The sequence below is a fragment of the Xiphias gladius genome, chromosome 10, assembly GCF_016859285.1.
Source record: "Xiphias gladius isolate SHS-SW01 ecotype Sanya breed wild chromosome 10, ASM1685928v1, whole genome shotgun sequence".
Lineage (NCBI taxonomy): Eukaryota > Metazoa > Chordata > Actinopteri > Istiophoriformes > Xiphiidae > Xiphias > Xiphias gladius.
In genome coordinates, this window is record NC_053409.1 from 8,885,367 (window position 1) to 8,904,411 (window position 19,045).

The window sequence follows — 19,045 nt, forward strand, 5'->3', positions numbered from 1 at the left end:
TAGTATGGGTTAAGCTACAAAAAATACTGGATACTACTACTACTCCCATAATGCCACTTAATAGCATCTTTTATTAGATCCCCTAAAGGCAAAGTTTAGAAAGCGAATAAACTGAACTTGATGTATAAAATTGGTGAAGTGCCCTTTTCACACAAAAAAAAAACCTCGTCGTCATAGCCGACAAGTTGTTTTGAAATATCTAGACATATGGTCCGAGTAACGGCAACAAGCAGAGAAAAGTCAATTTGCAAGAAAAAAAAAAAAGTTTATTCCTTGCAGACCTCACAGAGCGAGAGCGCAGCCAAGGTCAGACCTGGGGAGAAACAGAGCAGTGACTGTGGGCAAAGAAAACAAAAAAAACCAAACAAAAACACTTCTCTATACTTTCAACAATCAGTTGACCAAACAACTGACTAAACGGTAATTTTCACAACCCCCCCCCAGGAGCCAATGTCAGCAATCTGAGCGCAAAAAGCTTCTCCATATAAAGTAGGTGAAATCCACACGCACAACAAGGATCATTTCAGATGATGGCGAAACCACATCAGACTCGAGCAACTTTCTCCCTGCAGGAAAATAACAATAATAACCAGAAACAGGAGTAAGGAAAACTGCTTTAAAACAGCCACTTGCCCAACAGTTGCAAATACTGTAACATTCACAAAAAGAAATTTGACTTTCTAGTCCCTTATTTTTTCTACAGTCTACTACAAGCAGGTGACCACTTTCTCTACCCGCTTAACAGAAACTTCCATTAAGTGATATTTAACTGGATATTTGACAAAAATGTCAGCCAATGCATTTGCAGTACATTCTTGAACATATTACTAGAGAAACAAGCATTCCAGTCTTGGCACACAAACTGAAGTGGAAGATGAATTAAATTAAATTATTTAGCTTCTATATTCAAGTTGGCATTTCCAAAGCTTTGTGTACATTGCACAGCCCATCTTTACAGTTTTCCCTTTCAAACAGCATGTATTTTCCACAGTAAAACTTTTAATTGGAACTCAAAAAAGGAAAGAGGGGGCAATAGCTAAACTGGAGGATTTGGGGTTTAACAGCAGCATGGATGAGCTTCTGTGTACGGACATGTGAAGACCTGTGTACAGTAGACTCTGTGGTGGCTAACATCATGTCAACATACTGACAAAAGGAAAAATGGGAGAACAATGAATAGTCTTGGATTTGGCCTTGTCCGCCGTATCTGTTAAATGTGACTTGTATAATAAGGGACAAAGCTGCCCTTGAGTGCACAAGATGGATCGGCTTCCCCACCAGTATGGAAATCAGTTGGGAGCCTGTAAACCAAATCAGTGGCCAAAGGCAACTTTGTCCCTCATGACTGGGCACGGTCCACTTCTTAACCATTTCAGCTTAGCCAGATGCTTCACAACTAATTTAGAAGGGCTGGGCCATTTCTCATTATTACACTCACTCTATGTCCTCAACCCAAGGCACTGTGATCATGACATCTGATGAAAGACTATGCAGAGTACTGAGAAGCTGTACACTTACATACACAGTCTTCTCTCACAGCACTCCTTCAACTCAAAAACAAAAAAAACCAAAAACTTTCAGAAAACAGAGCGAGGGAAACCAAACAGCTGTTTTCACCGATGCTGAACATATTGAGCCGCTCGGGTTCATTTCGTTTCAAGGTCTATGTTTGTTTCCAACACAAGATCTCCTCCAGCTTGATGAAATCAATGCTTGAATCTTAAAGTCTGAACAAATAGAACCACACAATACACTTTAAAAACTGTTTACCACCAAATCAAAAAAGCAGCCGAGGGCAGGGTCAATTTGGTGTCTGATTGTGAATTAAAAGAATAAATTACGTAACAGGGGTGAGTCTGTGCCAACTTTGCACTACATTCCTCTGGTTGTACAGATGTTCCCATACTACTTGGGGGGAAAAAAGAATCTGTCAAAGAAACTGTTGGATACAAGTCAGGCTGTATCATGAAGGAGAACTGTTTTCCAATTTTAGGAGGGGGAAAAAAAAAAAAAAAATTAAAAAATAAAATAAAGCAGCTATTCCCCAGGACCAAAGAGCAGGTAACTGGTTGCAGTGGAGGTGCGAATGGGAGAGCAACACCCTTGAGATGAAGATACATACCCAATTCTGTGAGGTTTCACTAGACAGTTAAGAGAAAAAAAAACAAAAACAAAAAAAACAAAACAAAACTGGGACTTCCTAGTTGACATGTGATGTCCTTTTTAAGTTTTTTTTTTTTGTCTTTTGTCTTAACTACAACAAACACAGTCACACAATACAACATCCTTCTGACCTGGCGAGGAGAGAACAAAAAAACCCAAGAAAAAAAAACGTTCTCAGCCGCAGACATGCCAAACAAATTGGAAGGTGGTGGGCCTGCAGGTAAAATAAAAATGATGGGAGTATGGATGGAGGGGAGGGAGGGGCGGGACGAAGCGTTCACTTTTTGAGTGGCTGGTAAACGGAGGCATTGGGGTCTAGGCCGGAGGGACTGGTGTCCATGAACTTGGAGGAGTAGTGGGGGGCCACAGGGGTCATGCTGCTGGTGTCGGCTGTGTAGGAGATGCTGGGCATGACGGCCATCACTTCGGCTATCTTCTGCTTCAGGTCTTTGATCTCCTGGTCCTTCTGCAGGATTTGACCTGAAAGCAGACAGTAACAAGTCAGTCCAAAAACAGGTTCTGATATCTTGATTCAAACCCCAAACTTATTTTTATGCGTTCTCACACTCTGTGTATCGTGTGTGAATACATCATTTGTTTGTCAATCAGGCTGACCTTGTGCAATCTCCAGCTGTCTCTTGGCGTCTCCCAGTGCAGAGAAGAGGTCCAGTTTGATCCTAGTCTCTGCACTCAGGCTGTTCTCCAGGTGCTGGGTCTTGTCCTGCATGGCTGACAGCGCTGACATCAGCACCTCTGTGTCTTTTTCATTCTCCTTATATTTATGAAGCTCCTGAAAGACAGAAGAGAAGAGATACAGTCAGGGTGAAGTCAGGAGGTTAGGTTAAGAGGACAAACCAAAAGAACGAGTCACCTAACTACTTGGGTGCATTTTTCGAGATGTGCCCTCAGGAGTGCTGGAATGGTAAGCTGCCTGTAGCTTACACAGATCGCGTACAACTTTATTTCGCGGTTCCACAAAGCTTTTCGTCTACTGATCAGCATCCGCAGTATTTCCAAACAGGGCTTTGTAGATTGCTCCAAGTGCAACTCACTCTCTCTGTGGCCGAGTTGGGTTGTGAACTCTCTGCCATCATTACCACACGGATGTTGTGGAATTATTCGCCCTTTTCGGTTTGACCCACATTTCTCTTTCAATCAATGAAACCGATGTGTGACTCCTGTCCGTCACACAGTGCATTCAGTTCACCATCCGGGGCCCACGCCAGAACTCGCAAGGCAGACGTCTGCGATAGTGCTGCTCAAACAATCAAATATTAATTCTCACAATCAAATGTCTGTTTTCTGTTTTGTTTTTTACAATTCAATTATATAATCAAATTTAGAATATTCATTAACAGTCCTACTTTCTTATATATGAGCACTGTTGTTTTGTGATACTAAAAAGTAAAATAGGTAATTTAAATAAATAAGTGAAATATTCTCTACTATGTGATGAAAAAGTGAAATATTCACCATTTCCACCCTGTGTTCACTTGACTTGTACAGCCAGTCATTAGATAGTTCTGGGAAATTGACTAGGACAGAGCTTCAAAAGCTATTTGCATGTAAAAACTGGCAACATAGGCAGCTCTGCAGGAGAGCCACATCTCAGGGAGTCAAACGTTCATGAATCAATAAGCAGAAGCAGTTTGAAAGTCCACCTAACAGGCATATTGTAACTTGCCTACTGCGCCTTGCAAAAAGCAATACACAAACAATAAACAAACAGACTAATACATTTAAATACAAAATCTTTGGAAAAATTTAGACAATTTTTTGTAATCAGAGCTCAATGGTAACAATTTTTCTAAATACTTTAATAAAAATATCTTCACCTGCACTTTTAATTCAAGCTCTCGGATCTGGTCCTCCTTTAGCTTGATATCCATTGTTAGTTTCTTACACTCCGTTTCTAATTCAGTGATCCGCCGCCGCAGCGTGTCTGTGCACTCCCCTCTGAAAAAAAAAAGGATGAAAAAAATTAGTGAATTATATCAAACCTAATAACAACATTGAAATAAACAAGCAACAAATCAGGAGTAAAATAATTGTTGAAAACTAAACCTGTAACATCAGATGTGCACCTACCTGGACGCTGCTGCTAGTGCTACTGCTCTGGCTGCTGTGGCCTCCTCGAGCTTCTTTCGCTTCTTTTCATCTGCGAGCTGTTTCTCAGCGGTGGCCCGAGCCTCCTGCTCTGCTTTGAGCCTCTTCTCCAGTTGGCCCACTGCCTGTTTGTCCTTTTGCTTTGCCTGCACAGCATTATGGAGCCTACAAGTGCACAGGCACGCATATCACAGAACAGCACATTACCAAATAGGATATATGGGGTGGCAGAATCAATATTTCTTGCCAGTGCTGCATGTATTCGTCATTGTTTAATATTTATAGCATTAGTTTAGCAAGCCAGTCTAAATGGCTTGTATTTGTGATTTTATCTTTTCATCCTTCTAAAAATGTAAGTGCAGATAGAATGACAAGTCTTCACTATTCTGGGAGTTTTTTCCCCAATCAGAAACTAGCTTGTGAATGTAAAGCTGTTTAGCAGCAAGTGCTGTTGTGAGGATTTTTCTGCTGACAGCTGCTGTTTTCCTACAGTGTTTATTTATACTGATGCATGACAATGAACTCCTGAATACCCCAGATAGTAACGATCCTAAACCAAAACAATCACTTGCCTAACCTTGCTCAGCCCCGTCGGACAGTAGCACCACTCACTTGTTCTGCAACAGCTCGTTCTCCTGGCGTAGCTGGCCCAGCTCGGTGCGTATGGAGCGCTCAGCGCTGCCCAGCGTGCCAATTTGGCTGCGCAGGTCCTGCTCCACCTGCCGGCTGGCCTGCAGGTCTGCCTTCAACTTTTTAACGTCCTGCTCCAATCTGTCCAGGGTGGGAGTGTGAACAAAGGAGACCCACTGATGTGCTGCTTACATGACACTGAACATGGTTTCTAGAAAAAGCATAACGCCATTGCTCTAAGGACAGATGAAGTTGCGTTCCTAGTAGTGTTGTACCTTAGACACCTTATACCCCAACATGCTTGTACTTATGGATACGTGATTCTAGATGCTGTGGTGTAATAATAAAGCCACGCATGCTGCACATGCGAAAACAGTTACATCACAGTAGAAAACAGTTATTATTGTTGTCAAAGCCAGTTCATATTCAATCTATACAGACGTATAAATCAAAGACTAGCCTAATTTCTTTAAATGAGTCAAATACAAAGAGTAACAAAGAACACAACACATTAATGCTCCAGAGTTTTGTAAAAATGGTGATGTCCTTCATTCTTACAGGACCTGAAAGTGGGTGAAGGAAGCTTCATAACCATTTTTTTGTTCTATTCTGAGGGAAGAATATTATCAGTCCTGGTCAAACTTCCGGGAGAGTCTGAGATTTAGGATAAAAAAAAAAAAGCGTATGTTTTTAAAAACATACATTTTTTAATCAACTATGTTCGCACACTAAAAATTGCAAACAACAAGAAGAGTGAGATTACATTTTTCAAAACCCTCAGTCCAATTAAGTCACACCAGGAATAGAAGTTCTTAATGACCATCTGTTTGCTTTGTGCAGTTTCTGTTACATCATCAACAGCCTCAACTTGGGTGGTCAGCTGAATAGGGGCAGATTTGGGTATTTTTAAATGGATTTGTTTTGGCTATAAAAAAGTACTGTCAATTTCTGATCCTCTCTTTGTTTGCTCCAGGTACACCAGCTGTCAAAATTGGTGCACTCCATAAAAACACTGGAGCCACTTGTTTTTCTGAGTGAAGCTTAAAATAAACAAACAAACAACAAAATAAACTGCAGCCACCCAATAGATGGTTTTGTTATATAATTTTGAACTTTTGTAGACAAGAAAATTAGACAAGGTTCCCACTCTTTTGTAGAGATCATTTTCTAGGACTTCAGTGAAGATATCGCTGGTACGACAGACAGGGATCACACCATGCACTAATACGCTCCTCTCTGTGGAAGTCTGACTTAAAAGACATGCAGTCTATGGCTATAACTTATCTTCTCTCATTGTGTAATTGTCTAGCAACTCTGACATGGCTTTGCCCTCGTGCATGACTCGTGAGTGCTGAGATGCTCAGCTTCTCGCCAGAGTTGAAGGAAAAACCATAAACTACCATTTGAAAATTTATATGATCCTGAACACAACTTAGCCCTTTCAGTGGGCAATGTAATCTGTTTTGGGGAGCTCTGGTAGATTGCCTAGTTCACTTTCAGCTAAAACGAAAACAGGAGACTGTTGAAATAAATTTGCAGGACCACACAATATTTGCCAGGACATTTTACTTTTTCTCTCATTTTCCATGTGTTTTCCATGACTGGAAAATTGGTCAACTGTTCCATGTTTTCCAGGAAGCGTGGTAACCCTGATAAAAATTGCTATCCCTAGCCTCAACCACACATTTCAGTGAAAGGCATGCTTATGTTTGATACAATATTTGAGGAAACAAAGCTTAAGTTCTTAAAATAGTTCATCACATAACACGTGACCACAATGTTTTGGTCAGTGTAGAGTGTTTTTAGTACAGTACAGCATAGTATTGTACAGTATGGCATAGTATAGTATAGTATGGTCTAAATGAGTATGTGTCTCAATGAATTTGTCTGTGTCTGAGCATGTGCTTCTTACCTAACAAGTGCTTCTGGCTTGCTAAGTTGGTTGTTGGGGATACAGTTGTCTGTGGGATCCCTGTGGGAGCCACCTGATGTCCCCTTCCCCACTGCTAACTTGTGCTTCTTCTCGTTCTTCCCTGAAGATGAGGAGGATGATGGTGCAGAGGAGGGCACGCTGCCATTGGTAGCACTATGACCGCGGGGTGAGGAGTTGAGAGTTGCGGCATTGCTGCTAGCATTTTTGTAGTTTTTAGAAGAGGAGGAGGATGAGGAGGAGCAGGAGGAATTGTTGTCCTCTTTAAGCAACAGGTTCTCTGTACTGCCCAGCTCTGTGGTCAGTCTCTTGTTGTTCATATGGTTCTCCATATACTCCATCTCCTGGAGTTTAGAGTCCACTGATGATGGCAGGATGCTGTTGCTGTTGTGCTGTTTTTTTGCCTCCCCGCCGCCCCTTCCCTCTTTCCCTTTTTCTCTATACTCTAGTTCCGGCAGTGGTGCCGATGTCTTTTTATTGGCTGGGGCGCCATTCTGTGACACTGGAGGCGTGTCCACTTCAGATATTCCTTTGGCTGCTGCTGCTGCATCATGAAAAAAGAAGGAAATAAAGGGGATACAGAGGAAATTATATATTCTAACTGGTTGTCTGGTCACAAATCCTTTGATGGCTACAATTTTGACAAAAACTAGAGCTCCTCTCCAATCACACCCAATGAGCAGAGCCTCTTGGGACCATGTGCATGGGGTGTTTGTTTAAACAGTGAGGCAGGTACACCTGCAACCACAGAATTTGGATAGAGAGGGAAATGCTGCACATCATGCAATTGTAAGTTGGAGTAATGTTGGATTTATGACAACCCATCGAGAACTTGGTAAAAGTTTGGTTGTGAAAAAGTTAGTTCTGTTTTTAGGATCCACCTTTATTGTCACCATCCATTAAATCACATGAGCAGGATCAAAGTCTCTTGTGAACTGGCTCTCCCAGGCCCAACACAATACAGTTTTTACAAAACTAACAAATGAAGTGCACCACTTCAAAACCTTTTATTTTTGGAGCAGTGCCACACCGGACCAAATCACTTCTGTATCACTAACATGGATTACTGCTTTTTTTCTGAACTATCTGGTAGGAACCTGCTAAATCCAATATCCGTCTTGACTGACTGACTAACTGACTGTCTGACTGATGTAAGACCGACTGGCAGATCCTTCAGTATCCCATGAATGTGTCATCACTGACTAACGGCAGCAAGCTAGCTAACCAGACATAAGCAACAAGATATTACTATATGCCTACTTGAAGAAATCTCTATCAGTGTGATTTTTCCAGGTTTAATCAAATATTGGGATTTTATTGTTCAGATCTAGTTGATAGTGTATCTTAGATTTCCTGAACCTGGTGCCTCATGTGTGCTTACAGTATGTATCTACAGTACATGGGTTTGAACCTTACCTTCTTCTGCTTCTCGTTCTTGCCTCTGAAGCATCTGTTGCTCTGGAGGCAGAGCCTGCTGCAGGAGCTGCATGTAAAACTCATTCTCCTTCTGCACCTCCTTCTGCTTCCGGAGGCGCATCTTATAGCTTACGTAGCTTTTGAAACCGAAGCCCAGCGTAACCACTGGGTAGCCAATGCTAAAGAGATGGACATAACAAGTAGGCTCAAAAGTCTACTCTTTGGTTATAGGTCAAAAATCACAAAGTGCTGATTCAGTCACAGAAACACTGCTGCAAAAATTGAGTTATCAATTACTTATAATTCTTCATTATACTATGTAAACAGCTCAACTTCAGTGCACAATATAATTTAACACAGTCAAATCCAGGTCAAAGGTTTTAAGGATCCCTTAGATTAAAACTGTAGACGCTCTTAGCCTTATGCAGTATATGAATGCACACTGCTCCTTTAATCCTCTTTCAGAATTTATCATTAATGTGCAGAGTGTCTACTTATAATGTCTCTTCATAATACGAGACCAATAGACAAATACCAAAAGGCAGTTTTCTGAAAGCTAATGGCTAACATAACATAATGTCAGTGGTGGGGTAAAACTGCTTTTGAACATGGCACAGCCGTTCCTACTTGTATAATCAGGCATATTTAAGTGCATTTATTCTTTAAAATTTTCAGGGAGTCCAGCCTTAAACTGATTTATCATGAAAATGAGCAAAGGGAAGGAAAAAAGTGGCCCACAAAGTAAACTGCTATGTGTCGTGAAAATGATGTGTCGTTATTGACTTTATGTGGTGTGTAGCAGTGAATGAAACTGTGAGAAAAACTATTTACTTCATATAATGCTGTCTTTACTTCACATCATTCCTCTGCACCATGGTGGCATATTCACAGTTGACACTAAAACCAGACATGCCTTTCAATCAAAGCATGCCTGTCAAGGACAGTGTTCCGCTGCCCCGGAGTTAAAACACAAAGGTGGCTCACCAGTGTGCAGCAAAAGGACGACACAAGTCCACGTGGAAGTTCTTCAGGTCTTTGAATCTGATGGCTGCCTCTATGTACACAAACAGTATCCATAGGGACACGGTGGGCAAACAGACACCTCTCTCTGGGAGGGGAAAAAAAAAAACAGGACAAAAAGATGTTAGAACTGGGTATGCATCAAACCCAATTGTGTCCAAAGCAAAGACGATCAAAAACTGCCAACACTGGCACAGAATGCCTGGTCGTTGTTTCCTTTTTCTTTCATGAGATACTGCCTAAATCATAGTTTTATCATAGTTCTGCTGAGTAAAAGATTCTCAGTTCTTTCATTGTTAAAACCTGAATGTTTTCCTCTCAATGACACAAAAACAGTTTGTTGTAAAATATGTTGACTCAGAAAATTTTGTATCCATACTTAAACTCATGTATGGTATGGGTCTTGTCAAATTCAGTGGAATCCCAGACTTGACCTGTTTTTAGACAAACAACGCTGACTTAGGCCTAGTGCACACTACGATGTGGAAACCACTTTGTCCCAAATTATTATTATTTTTTTTTAGAATATGGAGAATGGCATGGTCATTAGACCTGATTAACATAGATCTGCCTTTCTCCCTCTCTCTCTCGCACACGCCTGCATGGCCATAACAGGCTAACAACCTGGTAAACTTCTGCTGCGATCTCCCCATTTCTGCATTATGTACTGGACCACCTGGTCAGGATACAGACAAACACCTATCATCTCATTGGCTGTAATACACTCAGACACCTTTACCGCCAGGCTTTGGAGTGCTAAGAGATATTAATACTCCTGTGACATCCTATGGTTGTGAATGTCAATGGTGAGTTAAGTTAGAGGGCTCAATAAAAAGCAACTTGGGCCCACTCTGTGTTTCTCCCTCCCCCAACTGGCACTCGGATTTCAATCTGACACCTGGCCTCTGGTCAACACAGGGGGATACGGCTAAATCAGAGCGACAACTAATCTGCAGAGCACAGCTCACTTACGCATACCATGCAAAATTCTAAGAAGCAAGCCAGCTATTTGCAAATATGATAACACAATGTGTATGGGTATTGCACAACACTTTTCCCACCTGCTTTTCACAGAAGCACCAAATGGAAGTTCTAAGAATCAGTGTGATCTATGACTTAAAAGGATGATTTATCTAAATTGTCTATTGAGTACATAAACAGAAGCTTCTTCCTTCATTTCTTTTTTTGTTTGCACTGTTAAATAGAACTTCTGTAGACACAAAGGTGATAGCCATGAGGTAGCTTCTGTTCTTGATTTACTAATGAGCCCCTCGCAAATCATTAGTCAACCTAATCACTGGCATTTGCCAATTTCCCATATGCAGTATTTAATCTAACAAATATCAAGACACCTAAACAGAGGAGGGCCGTACCTGTGTGCCAAACATACTGCACCCACACATAGGTACTGGCAGCAAAGAATAGCCATTGCACTGGGATGAAGAGGAGGCAAATGATGTCCGAGGTAAACGCCACACACACAAAGAATACTGAGAAGGCCTGTTGGGAAGAGGACAGGGTAGTTACAATAAATGGGCAAAATATGCAGTAAAGAGTGGTTATATGTAGGTTATTTTTCTTTATTAGTATTTCATGCTCAACTTTGACAAATGAGAAGTTCAGCGCATGAAGTAGCAAAACTTAAACTATTCCATTAAAAAAGAAAAAAGGAAAATGGAAATGGTTCCCGTCCTGACATCCAGCCATAAGCTGTTGGACGCCTATTCATGGAAGGCTGGTTGCCATATCTTAATCATTTTTAATGGTAGTGACCTAGTCTTGGGGGGATTAAACTCCATATTTCATTGATGAAAAATTCTACCATGAATAGTTATACAAATATCACATTTTTGGTTCTCTCTTTCTAAATCTCTGTGAGACAAAAACACACCAGAAAACAAACACCTACACAATGAATTTCAATAAGATCACGCTGTCTGGCATCAATAATGGACCCAAGGCCAAATGAAACTATGGTTATTTGCACAAAAATTATAGATAAGAGGCAGACTAATGACCCGCAAGCCTGATCAGATCTGTAGTTTGTATGTCATGTCAGATGAGAGGTCTCATCCAAAGAAGCAGCAAAAAAGGTAAAGGTGAAAACAGCTTTTTGTTTTTGAGAGTGTAGTAGAACAAAACTGAACAGATAGCAAACTGACTAAATGCTCTAAATTCTTTAGGATGGCATTACATTTATAATCTGAAATAGGATGTTCATCGCAGGCAGCACACTCTGCCTGTTTCATTTGTAGCTGCTCTCTCCTGTTTATCAACCCTGCTTTGTCTCCTAGGTTTTCATGAAGTTTCTACTTCTTTTGTTTGGGTTTTGCTGTCTCAGAACCAATGTTCTGCGGGTTACTCTATGATTCTGAAGTTATAGTGGGGATATATCATCTGACTCTTTACTCCACACTATCACTTTTGTTAATGAACCTGTTGTTAATGAAGTAAACCAGGGATTATGTTTATATGCACACAAGAGAAATCAGATTATTGGGAAAACTCAGGTAAGGCATGAAATGACTTTATGAGTCAAAGCTGACACATCTTCAGCTTATTATTGATCAATAATGCTGCAGCAATAAGTTGTTTATTTCTTGGATGGAGGAATTAGACTGATGGAGTGACAAGACAGGTTCTGTAGTGTGAGAGACACTTTGGTCTCACTGTGTGCTTGTGTGTCGGTAACTTCTAAATTAGCATATACATACATTACCTACTAGTCATATTTCTCTAACAGAAATCTATCTTGGCATATGTTGGTGTTAACTCTTTTTTAGTCATATGACATTTAGGAAATCAAGTTACCGCAGAATGGCAACAGCAACCTGTGGTGCTGATTACTTTCAAGCCTCAACATCTCAATGGGAAAGTCAGAACAGGAGGGTAATTTAAGTCCATAATCATAGCACATCTCTGTTCTTGCTCATGAAGTACAAACTTGATGTGCCTGTACAGTCAACGTGTAAAAGTTGAGTGTTGAACAGAGAAAAACAGAAGTCTGAAAAGATGGACATGTCTAAACCTGGAATTACGCTTCTCCAGGCTGAACAAATGTGCATGGGGGTCATTCATATACGTGCCATTTCTTTTGTACATTTACGATTGTTTGCACCTCAGTTTCAAACCTGCCTCCCAACAGGAGATGAATCCACCAGTCATCTTGCTTGACACGCAAATACGTGAGATTTGAAAGATGTGTGCGCCATCTACTCTGTGACCTACAACTAGCCATAACGGCCTTCTTTCCATATGTTTTTAAAGTCAACATGTTTCTTCTGAGAAGCATAATGCCAGCCTAAGAAAATTAGGCCATAGCTACTCACCAGCCCCTGGTATCTAAAGGAGTCGTACACACTCCGGATGAAGAGCCAGAATGGCCAGAGGTACTCGAACCTGAACTCTAGTACAAAGTCTGCAAGTAGCACCAGTGCCCACACCACCAGGAACTTCAGGTACAGGAAGGTACTAAAATGAGAAGAAAAATTGGATGACACAAGATGTTTTGAAAGGCAATTACACTGACACCTTCATGAGTGTTTTTTTTTCCCCATATTGGCAATGTGATTTGTGTCAACAAGAATTTTACAAATCTTTACCCTCAAGAGTCAATAATATGGCAAGTCATCATTAAGTCAAAACATCAAAAAGAGATTCAGCTTGATTCGTGAGTGTGGTGGTGGTGGTGGGGGGCTGTAAGATGTATGTCGGGAGTAAGATGGATGTCTGGACTAAGATGTATGTCTGGAGCTGCTGTTTGACAGATTAGATGGCTGTGTGCACTGCACTTAGTCTAAGCAGCTTATGATATAAAACGCAACTGGGTATATATATATAGTACAAGTATATAAAAACTTAAGATACTTGTGAAGGCATTCTGGACTGGAAGAGGTCTACGTCTGCACTTACGTACATGTATGTTCTTATGTGATGCTTCTTTGAACATTTTGACATAACAACAGTGCCAAACTACAGTTTATTAATTTCTTAAGGTGTTTAATAAGATAAATACATTTGATCTCAGGTGACATTTTGTTGTTAGAACGGTGAGACCTAGACAGTGACAGTGGGGGTGTTCTTTAATCTCCAAAGCATGACTTGTGTGATTGGGGGGGTGGCATCTGTTCAATAATTTAAGGACTGCCCCAGAGCTCTAGTTCCAGATGCCACGTGTGTAACTAGTGGCTTGCAACATCTGGTTTCTCAGCTATATAGGATGTCACATAGAGATGGGAACTGTCAGGTGTTGCTGGAAGGACAAACAAACAGCTTTAAGTTGTCCAAACTGAATAGTGCAACACAAGCTCTCTAGAAGTCAGACTAACTTATCAGCTCATGTTTACGGTTAATGTTGACATAGGTTAGGATATTACTGGGTAAGTAAAGTTCATGTGGCGAAGTTGGCAATGAGCAGACTGCTGCTGTGCTACCTAACAGAAGTTACATTAGCTAAGGGAGAAGCGGCTAATATTGACGCGGCTAGCAGATGACAACTGACATTGAGAAACGACAGATAGTCGGGGCTGTTTTAATCATTATTCAAAAAACCCCTACAACTCATTTCAGACAGTTAATGTGGAAAGAGACCTAGTGACATGGTTCAAAACAGGCTGTGTTGCGGCCTAGCGCTACAGCTTAGCTTCACAGCTAGCGTTACCTTCCCACTATTGTACAACGAAAACATACCGCTAGCATACACTGCGCTATCACTAGCAACTAGCTAGGTTCATAAGCGTCCTAGCGGTGGCAGTTCATTAACACATCAATGGCAACGTCAGTAATTTTCACGTTCTTCAGCTATCAAGCCGCAGGCATCTCCATTAAGTGGCCCCCATTACTGCGTGAGGAGGACCCCTTCGTTAGGCTCAATACAAGTTACCTGCCGTATATACCCTCGGTGATTCGGTTCCGTTTCAACGGCCGTCGGAGTTTGCTGCAGTCCGCATTGCGCCGCTTCATCCTCCTCCCCTTGGCTTTGGCCTTCGAGTCACCACTGTAATCTTATCCAGTTTTCTTGTGTATACGGACAAAAATAATAAATGAAGTGCCTGTGGTATATGTCGCTGTTATTATTTTTCCCCACTGGAAACAAAGAAATAAATAAAGGACTCTATTCGGGAACCTCCTCTTTTTCTGTTAGCGCAGGCTCAATAAGCCCAAACCTCGCTGTATTTTACGTACGGCCAGATGTCAGACGGCTGGTATATCCAATCAATCTATCCGCCGAGGCCTCTCTCTTTGAAGGATACAGAAATGAGCCACTTACGTAGCACCGCGGCCGCTCGCTCCCCTCCCCTCCCCTCCGCCAGAGACAACAGCACACAGCCAGGAGGCGAGGGCCGCTGTGTGTGGAGCGTCTCGCCGTTAGACCAATCAGATTTTTTGTGGACAAATCAAGCGCCGCGGATTGACCAATCAGCTGAGCACGGAGGTGGGCTTCATCTCAGAGCTTTCCTGCTTTAGGATTATTACGAGCAGAAAATATGCAGTCTTTGGGACGAAATGCCGTTAGTGCGAGACACTAGAAAACATCCCATCCAGAACACGGGCGTTATTTATATCAGGGCCTGTGTCTGTGGTTCGTTGACAGACTTGCCCCATGGCCCTGTATGCCATCTGGGTTTTGTTACCAGGCTAAAATGTTTGCCTTGAATATGAGCGCGTTTGACTAAAAAGTCGGGGTTGCAGTTATCGTTGTTTCTAATACGACTCACTTTACCCGTGGCTCCCTGTGTATTACATTGTGTGTAGGGCCATAAAAAAGTGGCATGATTAAAAAAAAAAAAAACACGGGTAGAAGAGAGAGACAGATATTTTAAAGAGATATTGCCAAAACTAAAGTGATAGCTTTCTTTAAAAAATTACAAAAATAACGTATAATTACTGTGCGGTCTGGAAATGTATTTCTATTGCTTAAATGTTTATCAGCTCTTCATTTTAACAGAATGGCCTGTTGCTTTAATATGGTAGTTTTTGTCTAATATTGGTGCTTTTTGTTTAGCCCCTCCTTTGGGAAACAAATCATGAGGGAGCATATGAAAATGTTGGCAAGCTACAGGTACCTCACTTAAGTACGCAATTCCAACTTCATGCCATACATTGTTATATATTTTAACGGGCCAAATTCTCCTTTGCGAAATTGTATTAAAGAGTGGGCTGGTGCTGTCAGTTGAAAGAAATGGCGTGTTTCATTGGCCATTAAAAAGAAACAAACAGCAAGTCAAGAGGGACCTTTTCCTCCTGCTTGCCCCGCGGGCTGGTGAGAACGAAATGCTGCGCCTGGGTTTGCGCCCACTCTCAAGGCGCCAGGGCTACACATGCGTCTGCTGGAGGAGAAGTGCGCAGAGAACATTCTCCAATGGCTCCTCGGTCCGCGGCGAGTCTGCGCTCCCGCCTGGCACCCTTGCTGCTCTTCCTGCAGCTGGGGTTCATTGTCATGTATGCCCTTTTCACTGAGATCCAAAGCAAAGTAAGCGTAGATGGAGAAACCTTCGCCAACGTTTACCCCGGTGAGTAGTTTATTTGGAAGGGGGGCTGAGTGTGAGACACTGGGGTTGAAAGCTAAACGTTTCATGTTACACTGGAATAACTCATTAAAGAAAAGTACATTTTAAGCCACCTCATATAAGCTCTATAAAACCCTTAATAAAAACTAAATAACTTAAATTCAGTAGCATGGGGAGGGGCTGCTCCCATAACTGTTGGCCATTGATAAGCTCCTACAGTTGCTGTTTATGTGGGAGCTGAAGAACTGGGTTTTGTCCTGAAAACTGAGCTGTCAACTAAAATACACCAGAAATGATTGTATTGTCCGGCGCGATATTGTGATTCAGATATGTCACCGTTTTTAAAGTCAACTACTTCTCTTCTCCTGCAGAGTTCCAGGATGTGAATGTGATAGTGACCCTAGGTTTCGGCTTCTTGGGGACTTTTCTAGTGCGGTATGGTTTCAGTGCCTCTGTGTTCAGCCTGCTTGTGGCAGTCATGGCCACCCAATGGGCAATGTTACTCAATGGTATTGAGTCGTACAGAGGAAAGATCAGGCTCGATGTGCATAGGTAGGATATCACATTTCAATGTCGATGACACATACAGCATTTGCTTTAATTAATTATCTCTTCTGGTTGTGTTCACGCACGTATCTCTTTTGGCCTGTAGCAAAATAAATTGTCACTTAGTTGAACAGAGATGTATTTAACGGAATCAATTAAATGCTCAACATAGGAGAGCCAAAATGTTGTAAGATGTTTTACAGTTGAAGTTGTTAAGTCGCTGCTGGTAATGTTTTACTATAGCTTGGTAGATGCTGAAATGTGCACAGCCTCAGTCCTCATTTCAATGGGTGCCGTGCTGGGGAAGACCAACCCTGTTCAGCTCATCCTCATCTCCCTGCTGGGGGTGTCAGGGTTTGTCTTGAATAAATGGGTCCTCCAGACTCTGCTGAAGGTAAGCAACATTTAATCCCGTGTTTCACCCTTTAATCAGGTCTTCAGGCTGGGCATATTCACATCATACAGTATACAGTGTATGCAATGTACATAGGGTTGTCCTGATTTTGTTTGGTAGTTTGCCGATGATAATATGTCCTGACTGTAGGTCCAGGTGTTGAAAAGCATCATGATGCTTCACATCTTTGGGGCATTCTTTGGACTCATGCTGGCCTGGATCCTGTATCGGAAAGGTTCAGAACAGCAATTTGAAAAAGAGAAATTTGACCACAAAACAGGATTATTCTCCATGTTGGGTGAGTAATATCCTGTGTTTTTGTGATGTCGCTGCTGTATAGGGTTTATGGGATGGTACTTCGATTGGGTTGGCTATCCTTCAACTGGAGATTTAGGTTCAAAACCCAAACAGGCGAAATAGAAATCCTGTTCTCATTTCTCCAGGGACTGTGTTTCTCTGGATGTTCTGGCCCAGTTTTAACTCTGTCCTTGTGGACGATGGTACTCCTGGGAGGAAGCTAGGGGTCGTGTGCAGCACCTACCTGGCCCTGGCTGTCAGTGCTGTAACAGCAGCTGCTGTGTCCGTGCTCTCCAGTCCCAAGGGAAAACTCAACCTGGTATGATCTGACACTTAATATCTTAACACACCATTATGATACTTCATGTATCAGTCTAAGCTGAACTGAAAGGGGCTTTTGCCTATCATGGGACCATGAGATCCACTCAAATATCAAATCAATCAGTTAATATGCTTGATACTAGCGCGGTCCTGTTTAGGGCTTATGTCTTCACTTCTCTCTCAGATCCATATGCAGTCGTGCATCCTTGCCGGTGGTGTTGCTGTTGGGGTCTCCATGTCAGTGATTCATCAGCCATGGGAAGCCATGACAATTGGATTCACTGCTGCTGTTGCATCAAGCATTGGACACCGATACCTCAAGGTTTTGATCACCACATGGTCATTTTACTCATTGATTAAATAATGTTTACCGCAGAATTCCTGACAACTTATTGTTTTCCAGATCCACATGCTACTTGCATTTCAATGCCATGACACCTGTGCTGTTCTCAGTACATACGGCCTCCCTGGTCTACTGGGATGGCTAGCACATCTCCTCCTGCAGATTAAAAACTTGGATGATCACACAACGTAAGAACGCAAAAGTCATATGATAGGCATTGCAGCACACACACACACACACACACACACACACACACATACGAACAATGTGAAACTTTGCGTCCTTCATTTGCAGGGCAATCCGGTTTGCTGTGTTTCACATTTGTTCTCTCCTCATCACCATCACTTTAAGCATGTCCATGGGAATCATTACAGGTAGGTGTCGATATTGAACGGCCTCGCACAATCATAAAAGAGGACAGGGACCATTTTATATTATCTTATATCAAAAGCATGCAATAAAGTGTTTGTAAAATTTGTTTGCGTAACTATCAGTTTTCAGTGTCTTAGCGCAATTCACCTTTAGTTGCCTCTTTTTACAGCGTCCAACAATACACAGGTTGACAACCACAGGTGTATATCAATACTCTTTTATATGTTTGCAATTTGTAAGCTTGTTTCCCTAATGACTTTTATGTATCATTGTTTAAAGGACTTCTAATCAAATGGAACTTCTGGAGACCACCCCAAAACAAGAAATATTTTGATGATCAGGCTTACTGGGAGGTATGCAATTAATATTACATTCCTCTTTCTACACTAAAAAAAATGGTTACAGTGATACTGAACAGTATTGCACTTGGCACTGTTTTGTGTTGTATTACACTTTACAAAAGGCAAATTCATAAGAACGCACTTAGCAAAATATTTTCATATTTTGCAGTTTCCCAATCTTGCAAAGGGCAAGTAAGAAGGCGGAGAGAGAAGTTGAGCAAGTCTGGAATCCTGGAAATACTATTTTCGGCATTATTTCATGTCAATGTATATAATGTCATGCGATATTTCTTATTTTTTAATACAAAGTAGTTGTTAGACGTTGTTTGCAAGTGTGTGTGTGCAAGCCTGGGACAAAAATTAAGGTTTAACGAGACAAGCATGAATGGAAGACTCATTTTCTGTTCAGTATGTTTATGTTTAATGCTGCCATAGTTGTCAGATAATGACCTCATGTTTTGGAGGTTACACAAGCAAAATGGAAAAGTGTGGCAGTCAAATACAAATCTCCAGTACACAAACAACATCCTACAGTTGTGAAACCTTTGTTGACTTCAGGTCAGCAGTGTGAGCTAATGAACCTTTTAACAATAAATCTGGATGATGGCGAAGTTTCAGAGCTGACTGAGTGTTATTTCAAGAGAAATACAAACAACC

At 41.6% G+C, this 19,045-nt stretch overlaps 2 protein-coding genes across 3 annotated transcripts; one reads left to right on the forward strand and one right to left on the reverse strand.

Annotated features, from left to right (window-relative positions):
* Positions 1–240: 240 nt before the first annotated feature.
* On the reverse strand, positions 241–14,562 carry maco1b (macoilin 1b). 2 transcript variants are annotated; one of them, XM_040136697.1, is made up of 11 exons: positions 14,148–14,562; positions 12,595–12,736; positions 10,639–10,765; positions 9,230–9,353; positions 8,246–8,424; positions 6,812–7,373; positions 4,882–5,040; positions 4,252–4,434; positions 3,999–4,119; positions 2,779–2,953; positions 241–2,643 (listed from the first exon to the last, which is right to left on the reverse strand). In XM_040136697.1, the coding sequence occupies exons 1-11, from the start codon at positions 14,225–14,227 to the stop codon at positions 2,441–2,443; spliced, it is 2,055 nt and encodes a 684-aa protein (XP_039992631.1). In that variant the 5' UTR covers positions 14,228–14,562; the 3' UTR covers positions 241–2,440. The 2 variants fall into 2 exon arrangements, with proteins under 2 accessions (XP_039992631.1, XP_039992632.1); XM_040136698.1 differs by lacking the exons at positions 241–2,643; positions 2,779–2,953 and adding an exon at positions 2,961–3,418.
* A 727-nt stretch (positions 14,563–15,289) lies between these two features.
* Positions 15,290–18,989, forward strand: rhd (Rh blood group, D antigen). The gene is made up of 10 exons (XM_040136699.1): positions 15,290–15,777; positions 16,146–16,326; positions 16,564–16,714; positions 16,865–17,012; positions 17,158–17,330; positions 17,517–17,654; positions 17,736–17,863; positions 17,970–18,049; positions 18,327–18,400; positions 18,558–18,989. Exons 1-10 carry the CDS (start codon positions 15,627–15,629, stop codon positions 18,582–18,584), a joined length of 1,251 nt encoding a protein of 416 aa, XP_039992633.1. The 5' UTR covers positions 15,290–15,626; the 3' UTR covers positions 18,585–18,989.
* The last annotated feature ends 56 nt before the right edge of the window (positions 18,990–19,045 follow it).

Excerpts from the sequence above, each read along its gene's own strand:
- maco1b (XM_040136697.1), bottom strand. The coding sequence starts at position 14,227 with ATGAAGCGGCGCAATGCGGACTGCAGCAAACTCCGACGGCCGTTGAAA. Across the intron at positions 8,425-9,229 it reads CGTCCTTTTGCTGCACACTG|CATTGGCTACCCAGTGGTTA; the intron begins GTGAGCCACCTT and ends CCATCTCTTTAG. Across the intron at positions 4,435-4,881 it reads AACGAGCTGTTGCAGAACAA|GCTCCATAATGCTGTGCAGG; the intron begins GTGAGTGGTGCT and ends GTGCACTTGTAG.
- rhd (XM_040136699.1), top strand. The coding sequence starts at position 15,627 with ATGGCTCCTCGGTCCGCGGCGAGTCTGCGCTCCCGCCTGGCACCCTTG. Across the intron at positions 16,327-16,563 it reads ATCAGGCTCGATGTGCATAG|CTTGGTAGATGCTGAAATGT; the intron begins GTAGGATATCAC and ends GTTTTACTATAG. Across the intron at positions 17,013-17,157 it reads AGGATTATTCTCCATGTTGG|GGACTGTGTTTCTCTGGATG; the intron begins GTGAGTAATATC and ends TCATTTCTCCAG.